The following is a 12075-nucleotide window of genomic DNA, read 5'->3' on the forward strand; positions in this document are numbered from 1 at the left end:
ACCACTTTTCTTAGAGATTAGCTTTGTTATTGAAGACTTTTTTCCTTGTGGTTGTTATTCCAGCCTTGCTTTGTGAAGTGACTTGGATACCTCCCAAACTATTTGGAGATGAGAAATTTTTGTCTTGACTGGGGACAGGGGCAGGGGCAGAAGGTGAAATGGAGACTGTTCCTACACTGTTTAGAATATTTACCTTTTTTATTTTTGTGATGTCCATGTGGCTGTCTTTGCTTCCTGCTTGCAGGATGACAAAAATTTCTGTTCATCTTTTTTTTTTCCTGTAAAGATGCCAGAATACATTTTTCAGGTATGTGTATTCACTGGACAACTCTTTTATTTTTGCATTTTTTATGATACATGCTTAGTGACATTAAAAACCAATAATGCCACCAACTGTACTGGTGAGAGTATCTCCTGGCTGTTGCTCAGATGGAGCATGACGTTTTTTCTGGCCACTTCCAACTCCAGTACTGTGCTGGGCAGTATGTGTAACCAGAGTTTGCCAACACTATGGCATCTCTTCATGATACACATTAAATAAGCTCTACGTGAGACGAATGCCTCAATGCAAGTACAGATTTTGAAGTTGCAGTGCTTGTAGTAGAAGCTTACAGATTGGGTGCAGCTGATTATCTTCAGGTAGGTGTTTCTACTAGGTAGGGAGAAAGGATTTAAGAAGAGGTGAGGTGAGAATGTGTGCTTGTATAGAAGTAGCCTGCTGTTATCTGTATGTGTTCTCAGAGCAAATGCATGTAAGAACTCTGTTTCTCAGATTATTGGTCTAGTTTTCTCCACAGCTGAAATGCTATTTCCTTTTTAATCAGGAAGGGAGAAAAAGCAGCATGGCTTGTGCACCAGGAGTGGTGGTGTTCTCCTAGATGTGTGTACAGCATGCTTTTACAGTTGGGAGGTGCAGGGGGAGAGAGGGTAGTGCTCAATCACATGATATTGCCTGTCTGGCAGGTGTCTGTAGTGTGAGTAGAGAAACCAACTGTTCACTATTTTGGGTAAATGAGGTTGGCTCTTACTGCAAGTGGCCCCATGGAGGAGTCCATGCATCTGTTGATAAGCACCGCTCTGCATACTGGGATCCTGAATGCTTATAGCCGCTTGCTGAAACAGTGGAGTTTCTGACTGAGCTTTGAGATAGTAGGAAGAAAAGTTTTGCCAAGAACCTTGCTGATTTTAATCTTTAGATGTTGGCTGTCAGGATTTGTCTGTGCCTCAACTACCTCTCTGTTCCTATGCAAGCACAGCCTTGGAATCTAGCAGTGAACTGATTTTTTTGTTCACTTTACCACTTGGTGCAGTGACCGAAACCTGGTAGAGAGGGACTGTGGTAAGGGTTTCTTGTGAGGATTAAGCACCCCTTCCACTATCCCGGGACGCCTCCTGTGTTACAGCATCTGTCTTCAGGTCCAGGGATTTCCTCTAATATGTTGGATAAAGCCAAGACACTGCAGCCTGCCTATGTTGGGATTGTGCCGCTTGCAGAGACTGTGTCAAAGCAAGGGAAGAGCTATTCAAGCACGTATCAAGATCCATACCACAGCTTACGAGAAGGTTAGCAGGCTCTGCTTTCTTTGTTGTAGACATTGTTAATTGGTTTGTGGTTTATTTGTTTGCATATTGAACCTGCCTGCTTTTTCTTTTCTGGGCAGTAGTCCAGACTATGGGTTTCCCACTGACTCCTGTGACCTGTTGTCCCCGAGGGCACTCATAAGCATGTCACTGAACAAGGTTGGAGCTCTGTATGTAGTGACTTGCGGTGCTGGACCTTGGGACAATTCCACTTGCATTTGGAAGTTTTAATTTCAGAATTTAAATTCCTTCCTCTCCTCTGTGTCTATAGGGCTCTTGTGAGCAATGTCTTAAGGCTGTTTCATTGAAGGTGTAAAGGCTTGTTCTGGAGTGGCAACTCTGCCTTGAAAGAAATAGAATGTCATGTTTAAGTTTCAGTGTGGTGGTGTTTGGAGAATGTGAAAAGAGTGGGGTGTGTATATGTGTGATTCTGTTTTAGTTAGTGGTATTCTCCTGCAGATACATGTGATTTTCAATGGGGGTATGACAATTCTGAAACATTATATGGATAGTTAGAAGTCAGATTTAAGGGAGTGATATCTATGAGGAAGAAGATCTGGAAGGATTGAAAAAGAAAGAGAAGATGAAAACAGACAGTGGTCTATTCATAGTGTGCAGCATAATAAATAGCAACAAATGGAAACCTGGAAAAGATTGCAGAGAAGAATGGCAGAACATAATAAAATGCCAGTGGCAAATATGACAAGATTCATGTTTTGTCAGGAGCACTGGGTCCATCTAGCTACAGGTGAAATTTGAATGGAAACCTGCAGGAGTGAACCAGGATCTTGTGCTCAGTGGCCTCAGAAATAAGGTGATATGGAATTTCAGCTTCATGTACTGTGATCTGAAACAAGTGGAAAATGGCTTTCAGTGGCATTTGAGACAGAAAAGTAAAGGGTGATAGGAGTTGAGGACAGAAAGCCAGATAAAATAAGGCTGTGTTTGTTGTGGAAAGATAGCCAGTGTGTGGAAGATGATTGTGTTTAGAAGATTTTTCTCTCATATGCAGCTCCAGGCCTGCTGAGGCTGCCAAACAAAACTGTGAAGTTTCTACCCGCTATTGTCACTCCCCCTACCAAGCCTCTTTTATATATATCAAGCATTAGTTTGTTATTAGATTTTTAAAATATACTTGCCTTTTTTCTTTTTTTTCTTTTTTTTTTCCCATTGGAATGCTGTTTGTTGAACAAATATGGAAAAATGAAAGAAAACTGAAGTCACAGTCCTCAAAGTCAAGTTTGGGAGTTATAAATCCATTGGTATAGGCAGTATTCCCAGATTACTTTGCTTGGGAGGCAAAAAACCGCAGCACATCAATCTTCAGAGGAAAAAAACCAAACCAAATAAAAGAAGTCAGAACTTGTGTCTGTCTTGTATTTGCAAGGCATTAATTTTCACAGGTGAGCACTCTGCATTTGGATGTGCCAGGATACAACTTTCATCCAGTCTCTACAGTCACTATCCACAGGCTCTACAGTGGGATAACATGTAGAACTACAAACATGCAATTCTGTCATACTTCCATTATTATAAAGAATGTTTGTGGGTGTCTCAAGTTGAAGTGAATTAAGATAATTAAATTCTTGTATAATTCTGAGTATTGAAAAAGCTGTTGACTCTGCAAAGTCTAGCAATATCATCAGCCTACCCTATGTCTAATGCATGGTACTCTATGTGATGAGGAAAGCGGCTTTACACCAGCTGCCAAATGAAAGGTAGGGAAGAGAAATAGATGCTTCCAGCGTCTTTCATTTCAGAAGAGAAAAGAATAACTCTTTAGCTTTGCTCCATTCAAGTCTCCTGCAGTCTTGGTGTGCCTGTTATATTTATGCTGTAGTATGCACTGTGTTTTCCAGAGCCAGATCTTACAGGCATTGGAGAAGCAGATGCACTCATGTGTAAAACCTTAAGGAAGCTCTTCAAGTCCAGAATTAGCATTCAGCTGAAACTATAATGATTGTAGTACCCTAAAAATGGGACGGCTTAGTTTTGTTATCAGTCGGGACATCTTCCTCACTCTTTACCACACACAGGTGAATTAGTGCTGGTCTGCTTTCTCCTCTTAATAAAGCCAGGCAAATAAGGGATGTTTGTATTACACTAGCAGTGCTCATACCTTAATGAATCTCATGAGAAGCAGCTATCTGGAACAGACTTTATTTCCTTGCTTCTAGAAAACAGATGGCCTCCTAAATCGGATTTATAATTTATGGTTTTTTTTTTAATTGGGACTTGACATTGGAGTTTGGGAACTGGTGATCTTTTCCACACAGAAATGGATTTGACATGGGGAAGTCAAAAAAACATATGCTTGTATTTTTAAAAGTATGTGTTGGGGCAGTTATTTGTAAAATTCCTAGAATTCAGGAATCTATAAACATGTTTTCTATTCAAGAATGCCTTGGAATGATTTAGTTTTCAAATAACCAGAGCCAAGTTTGCAGTTTCTAGACCAGTCAACACAACAGTATGATAGCCCCTCATAGGAGATACAAAGAGAGAATTGCAGAAAGTTGCTTAAAAAACAGTTAGCATTCATGTGAGTCTAGCTTAGAATTAAGTACTTCCACAAGTAAATTTCAACAGTAAATTCGAAGTTTTCCACTTCAGTCCTTCATTCATTGCTTTTAAATGAAACACATTTTAGGGGTCAAATCCTCCCTTAAAAAATGTTCAATGTGATTCAGGGGGTGACACTGAAACTCACCTGTCTTTTTCCAAGATTTGTGTCTCGGGGGCCAGACACACGAACAAGTTCCTGCATGCCATCCGATCTGTTGTAGCTGTGTGCACATTCTTAGTCCACAGCAAATGTGAGGTAATTTGAGTTAGCTTAGCCTTTGATTAAACTATTAATATCTGTTCAGTACTTTGAAGAGATCAAGAGTCATGCAAGTGCTTGTTAACATACAGCTTTCTTCATGAGTGACCTAGACCTTATTGTCACAAATGCCACTGACCAGTTGGAGCTGGTCAGTGGCCTTTCCTCTTCCAGTAGAGGGCAGAAGGACTGGCATGAGTAGACTTGGAAGCTTTCCACACCAAGGAGATCCCCAACAAGAGAGCAGCCCCTGCCTGTGAGGCATCTGCACAGGAACATAGGGTGACCTTTTCCTGTAAGGTTGGTCTGTGTCTTTCTACTTCAGAGTGGACCGGAAGGTACTGTGGGGGATGTCAAAGCACTGTCTCATGCAAATGCATGGGTAACGCAGGTCAGAAAACAGTCACAAAATGTAACAGACGCATGTCTGTATTATGGCCAGATATGACCCACAATTCAGAATTACTTATATAAATAGTGCTCTGATTTGGAAAGACATAAAAACCATGTTGAAAGTATGGAGAGCTACTCTGCTGGCACTTCCTGTGGCAAATCGAGAGGTGCACCAGACATATGTAGCCTGGTGCTTCAACTAGTGTTTGCAAATGTGTGGCACAGTGACTGTGACTATGCTTAAAAGTTAGGTGGTGCTATGAAGGAAACATAATGATATATTAATGTGAGGTGGATCAAAGTTGGCAGTAAGATGGCAATTTAAATTTAGTTCTGCTTAATTCCCAGTGTGCCTCGTTCAACTGAAAAGTAGAGGTGTTTCAGGGTGTTTGCTAACTTTATGGCATGAGTGGGAAGCTTAGGAAAAGGGTTAACACTGAATGACCACGGCTTTTATAAGTCAGTCCTTATCAGTGGAAGGAGAGTCATAGCATTATCCCTGGAGTCCTGCTGCCTTAATATGTTTTTGGTTTTTTGGATATGACATGTTTTTCTCTCTTGGAGTTTACTGAACTATTCCTGTCAGTGTAATGATCCCCAGCTGTTGCTTTAGCCCTAGCTATTTTCATTCTGGGAATGGGAGGAGGAGGAAGAGGAAGAGAGGGACAGAGAAAGGCTAGCTTGTTTGCCATACCGTGATCTATTTGTCAAAACCCAGCTACTATAATACTTTCTTTAGCACAAACTAATGAAAAAGAGTTGTGGATTCAGGTCTGCAGGAGCTAGAAGATGTAAGGACTCAACACATGCAGAAAACAAAAAGAATAGAAACTGGGTGTGGTATGATGAGTACAGCTGTCAATAGCATTTATGCAGGCAATGCTTTGAACTAGTAACGATACCAAGTAAAATCTGAAGCAAGTACTTTCCTGTTCTGTCAACTGAATTTTTTTCACAGTTGAACTGAGCTTCATATTCAGTGGCAGTGATGCTGGGGTAGCGGTAATGCCAGCAATTGGGAAACATATTAATAAAGCTTGTAAAAACTTGTGTGGCTTTTTAATTATTCATTATTTGATAATTATCTGCTATTAATTTTTTTTAGAAGAAAATATCTGTATTTATACTTTTAAACGCAAATGACTGATGTTTCCCAGGAACTGAAAAGCAGATGCCTTTTTGAAAGCAGAACTATGATAGTTAAGCTCAGATTGCCTGTTTTGCATCCAGAAACAACTTCTGCAGTTAACATGCTTGTTCGAAGTCTTTGCCAGACATATGTCACTGAGACTCTCCTGCCTAAAGAAGATAAGGGTCAATGACAGTTGTGGTTTCTGCTCATGTTTTTGGATCCACATCAGGTTGCCTCTGTAAATCTTATCTTGGTACTTCTATCGTCTGTAAGGTCTGTCAGTAGTCACCTCAGATTTTTCAGTGTTCTGTCACACCTGCAAGTCATTGATCAACACTTATCGAATATCTATACCAAAAATAAGTGCCTGCTTAGGTCTTTCCTTTCGTGAGCCAACTCCCATCTACCCAGTCTTTTCTGAGCATTGAATTACTGATTTTGTCACCTGCTACATCAATAAATTTTGATCCAAAATGTTAAAGCAGCACATTTCTTGGCAAGAATTTCTGCAGCCTGTGGTAGAAAATGGGATATGGGTCCTGACATAGCTTAGGTTTATCAAATGAAAGAGAGCCTATAGGGAAAATTGTGTTTTTTTTTTTCTTGCAGGGGGCCTGTAAGTGGATGCGTAATCTGCTGAATGGCATTAACCTGCAACAAAACTCATGGTTTTCTTTTATCTAGGCTAGTGCAAGTAGATACAATATTTTTTCCTGGTGGTATGTAAAATTTACTTACCTATTATCTCTCAAAATGAAGAGCTTACCTACAATAGCTGAAGTACATTCAAAATGTTAATTACTAGTAAGAACTACAAAATGTCTTTTGCTTATCAGTGTTCAATTTGATGGGTAGAAGAACTGTGGAGGTGACCTACTGTCAAAGTTCATTATGTATGTAATATAGTAAGTGTTCATCCAAGAAAACAAAGCTGATGAAGCTAACAAGAAATATGAAAGAAGGTCAGTAATAAGGAGGAGGATATGTTGCTTTCAGACATGGATTCTTTCCAAAATTGACAGTGAAAATTAGTGAAATCCAGGCTTTCTGGACAATCTTATTTTCATACCTTTCAGAAGTAAACAGCTGTAAAGAAAATATTGTGTAAAAAAAACAAACAAAAAAAAAACAAAACCAAAACCCCAATCCTGTTTGAAAGTTTTCAGTAGAAGTGCCCATAGTGGATTTTTCTCCATGGTAGGTTCAGGGATCATCTGTTGCAGCAATGCTTATAAAGACCTCATTCCATGGTCTCCATTCCCAAAGACAGCTCATGGGCCTGACACCATTCTGAGGGTATTTTCCATAACGTCTCTGCCGCACATTTAACATCTGTTTAGTAACCTTCTTCACTGAAACACTTGTCAGGGCACAAACATTGGAGACGGGTCTGAGTGGTACTTTCTGGGTGACAGAAAGAAGAGATCTGCTTCAGCCTTTCTTTGTGTGAAGTTTCCCCAGCTTAATGCTGCTGCATGTTCCTCTAGTATTAAAGGCATGGAGACTGTAGTGGTGTTTTTTTGTAGGACTTGAATATGGCAGTGGCTCTGTTCTTTGATTACTCATCTCTGCACATTTCACAGCAGTGCTGGAAGCCAGGATGTACACAATCCCTTTGAGTGTTTTGGTCAGTATTACAAGCAGCATGTAACCTGTCCCTGCGAACAGCTGTGGGTTTTCTTGTTTATTTTAGTGAGTGCTCTTTCTAATGCTCTTTTTCTTCACTTTCGCTTTCCTACACTTTCATGCCTGTTTCTGTGTTATACTTACATGTGAAAGCCCTTCTAAGCCTGCTTGCAGTTTACACCATTTTTCATGCTCCGATGTCAAATTGTCCCTTTTCAGAAGTGGAAGACAACATTTTAGAAGTAGATGCTAAGCTAGTAGTACTTTTGTGCCTCAGTAAGAGACTTCTTTTACTGCTGCTAATAATAGCTGTCACATTGACTGCAGGCAGTTTAAAACCAGGATTGTATCTTCAGGACTGACATGTGACAGTGAATCTAACTACAGAGGTTGCAAACACAATCACCACGTAGCTATCTCCCCTGCGTTTCTGCTGGAGGGAGCAACAGAAAGGAAATGAGTCTGCCCTTCACTTGCTTTTGTTCAGTATATTAGCAAAAGCCCACCTCTATTAGCAGTTGGAAAGAACCACTGTGTGCAATGAGTATGGGAGTACCTGCTGCTGCTGGCAGTCTCCTCTGTGTCCTTCAGTTAGAGGAGTGAGCCAGCAGTAGCATTTTAAACATCTGCAGAATTTGTCCACCAGTCTGAAGTCAGTGGTCATGCAGGCCTTTCTGGGCTGCTGGGTTTTTTTAGTTTGCTGATTGACCTGTTACACAGAATTATATTATTTAGATATTTATAGCTATGATAGCACTTAAGAACCACATTACACCTCATAGCCAAATTTGTTTTCAGTGCTGTGGATCTTCCCTTGTAGAAAAACCCAAGAAAGTCGGTCCTGGAGATCTTTAGTTCAGAGTTTTGAGAGAAAGTAAATATCCAAAGAGAAAGTTAAGAAGTAGTAAGTCAGTGTTGTATGATCAGAGTTTAAAAGAGTTTGAGGGAATTTGATGTGCGTTTTTGTATGTAATAGGAATTCTGGGGATCAGAATTTTGTAATAGGAATACTGGGCTGCTGCGAAGGAACTGTTTTTTAATGTAGAGGGATATGATGGCCATAGCTTGTAAATTTTTTACAAGTAGAAATGGAATTGTAATAAAATTGTCCTTAAACTATAAAGAAGGTACCGGACTGTTGCAGTACCGAGGCAGGGATGTTTATTTGAACCTCAGCTGCCATGACTGTGGCATGTGTTCTTCACAGTCTTTGAGAAAACAGCGAAGATGTTTCTCACTACCATGAACTAAAGAAATTCCTTGTCGCATCCACCTGGAATGCTTGCTAAGAGAGGATGCTGTAGCTTGGAGAGAAGCTAGTGGCAGGAATGCTAACTGGATAGACAGTGCTCTTATTCTTTATTTTGCATATAATATGCATGTTGGGCGAAACTACTTTTGTTCCATGTCTCTTGAAATAACTGTCAGCACAATCAACTGGCTGAAGCTGGCTGATTCTCAAGCTAGCTAAATTAAAATGAGAAGGGCCAGCTTTCCAGGTTTTCTATATAACTGGTTAATTACTTCTTCTAAAGAACTGCTGGTTTTGTTTTTAAATTTGCATACTTCTGAGTCCTTTTTTCTACCATTTGTAGAAAACCACATTTGCTCCCATTTGCATTTAGTTTCAGTAAACCACACATCTTAGGTGGTTAAGAATCTGAAATGGTCTTGGAAATAGAGAATTATTCCACATTTAAGTGGGAAACCCAGAAACAGAGCTCATATGTCAAGGTGCCCCAGCTGTTACCACGGAAGTTCTGTGGTATCTTGACCATTAAATGATTTCTGTGAAGGGAACTCTTCTATCTGCAGAGGGTGTCCTGTGGCAGAAGGAAGGCTGAATTACTGGGCCAGCAACACAGTCTCTGAGATATATTTGAGGAAGTTTTTGGCCTTGATGTGAAATACGCTGGAGCACTGTGCTGTAGCAGAAATTGCAGTATGGGAAGTGAGTTATGAAGGAAAAACATTAGACCATGTCTCTTATTGATGGAAGAGGCATGGAAGGATTTCCACATCAATTTTAGTATTATAAACATGTCCAGTCATGTGTTTTATGGATGTGTCTGGGCAGTGTCTCAAGACTTGATATTTTTCTGCTTATTAGAAGCACACAAAAACATACTATCCCTTGAACTCAGAGGTTTAAATAAAATGAAAAATTGTTCAGATTCTGGCGTACCTTCAAACATGTCTTTTTTTTTCTTTTTTCTTCTATATAATTTTTCAGAACAAATATAAACAACTCTCATGTCTCATCTGTAAGGAGAGTTAAAAGGTTGGAGCTCTTTCTTATTGCAGGCAGAGATACCTCTTTCTTTACTAGCAAAAAAATGAAAAAGGTTCAAACTTGTTTTTCGCTTGTATCTTGCCTTTTGTACTGTCACATTAGTAGATAGCTGTAGATCTGATTATTTGGTTAGGTCTACCCATTCCTTCTTTTTCCTTCATTTGTCCCCATCTGCCACATCGTATTAAATTATCTGGGAGAATTTCTTCCCAGGGTCTTCCCTGCAAGGTGGTTGAGGGCAGTGTTAGTTCCTCCTTGTTCATTGTTTCATGGAAATGTATAAATCAGTAGTCTGTGACTCAAGTTTACACAGGGAGTTGGGATATTCTCTCTGTTTCCCCCCCCTCAAAGCTCCTCTTCCAGCTATACATAGTAACAATGGATGTATAGGTGGCATCAGCAAGCGCTGATTACAGCTAATATTTACTGTGAACACTGGTGTGTCAATTTTAGATAGACCTTTCCACCTAGGCATTTTGTTACAGGTCATCTTGTTGAATCATGCGTGGTAGCCAAATTCCATAGATATGGGTATGTGCCTAGTTATTCACGTGCTTAGTTTTCATCTAACCAGTATTACTGGGGCAAAATGGTTTTATAAGAATCAGTACCCTGCACAGAAAGCAAACCAACTTTTCCTGTTGGCAAGCTTTTTTTCGTGTCGCGTATCTTACTAAATATACCAGGTTAGATGTGTTTCAGGTTAATTTCTTGAAGTCCTGTTTTAACAGTTTCAGTGAGTGCTGAAAGGAACTATTAGATGTAGTAAGATTTCATTATAAGAGTGGGTTTTTATGCATTCAATGGAAAGACCTATGTACTAAGAGTAATACATTTATTTGATTTTAAAAGTTTAGTATTAAAGAAGACAAAGCTGGTGTGAGCCAGCAACATTTCGGTAATATGTGAGGATGGAAGTAGATCTTTTTGCTTTTGATTGTGTATTTGCTTCTGATTCTTTATTCTCTGGGGACCAGCCTCTTCTGTAGGTTGAGATCTTTGATTCTGCTAAATTACCCATATCAAAGAATCTGTATTTATCTGTCTCCACTAAGGGAGCTATTTAATGCCTCGTAACATTGGCTTGTTAAAAGATAATACATGCAACTATGTCATCATCCTTTGAGAATATTAAAAAAGAAAATCCTATTTCACATTTCTCTTCCAGCAGCATTGTCCCAGCAAAAAGGTGCTATTGACCTGTACCTTGGGTTCTTTTTTGTTTCCAGTAGCCAAAACTAGTCTCCTGGAACACAGTCATATGGACAGTGCATCTTGTCTGTCAGGAGGCGTGTGTCATGCCTGCATGTGTCATAAGCTGTATGTCATGTCAATGATTTTATATGACCCAAGAGCATTCTAAGCTGTAGAAGCTTTGAAGAGTGTGATTTTATCAAGAAACAAGCCCTTGTTGTCCTGAGGGTGAGAGTCAGTTAATTTTTTCTCTTCTTCCACTTCTTGTGTTCTTAAATGACCAGTTGCTCTGTAATGTTTTCTGTACTTTTCAGCTGCTCTTAAAAGCTTCTGGGCATTTGAGAGTCTAAAGGCTTTTGGAATTGCTGGATGGAGAAAAACAACCCTGGTATTATGTGACCACATGACAACCTGGAATTATTACTAGCATGTCTACTGTGAAATATTTTGAAAGTTGTTGGAGGTGAAGGACCTGTTCAGTTTTTTAAGGATCTCTTGATAGAGGTTTTAGGCCTGCATCAGGCAGAACTGTATCGCTGTTCTCACATGTACAAACTGTTAATGCTCTCAAAAACTTACTAAGAAGATAAGAAATAAAAGGTGATCATGAAAAAAGTTTCAAGTCCCCTCTACTGGATCTGCCTTGGATGCGGCTGTGTGGCTTTTTTAATTAAACCTCCTGTTTGGCTTTGTACCTGCACTCGTCTCTGTTTTACATAGCTGGGTAGGGAGTTTATCAGTGCTCCTCAAACTGGTGTGAGACACCTGCACATCTAAACCTATTGCAGCAGAACATGCAAATTTCTGCTAAGATTTCTTTCAAGAAATCCACTTTCATCATTCATGTGACCTGCAGTAGGGAACCACTCCTGGTCCTGGTTTGTTTCCTGTTCAGGATCTGCTCCACAGACTTCGTCTTTGGGTGTAGGGACTGTCATCCCAATCCTACTTCTCACAAAGAGAAGACCACAACATGAATATAAGTAAGTGGCTTTTGCCGCTAGTGTGAAAGGTTCTTGTAACAGCTTTAAG

At 39.8% G+C, this 12075-nt stretch overlaps 1 protein-coding gene across 1 annotated transcript in view; it reads left to right on the forward strand.

Moving 5' to 3' along the window:
• Positions 1-919: 919 nt before the first annotated feature.
• MRTFA (myocardin related transcription factor A) overlaps positions 920-12075 on the forward strand; it is a 47260-nt gene continuing 36104 nt past the window's right edge. Inside the window, exon 1 of the mRNA XM_061364253.1 lies at positions 920-1563. Within this exon, the coding sequence (XP_061220237.1) occupies positions 1437-1563 (127 nt within the window). The 5' untranslated portion in view covers positions 920-1436. The remainder of the gene's footprint in view (positions 1564-12075) is intronic.

This window comes from Neopsephotus bourkii, unplaced genomic scaffold (genome assembly GCF_033783945.1).
Source record: "Neopsephotus bourkii isolate Nb327-2 ecotype Australia unplaced genomic scaffold, CSIRO-AGI_Nbou_v1 NB_107, whole genome shotgun sequence".
In the NCBI taxonomy this organism is placed as follows: Eukaryota; Metazoa; Chordata; class Aves; order Psittaciformes; family Psittacidae; genus Neopsephotus; species Neopsephotus bourkii.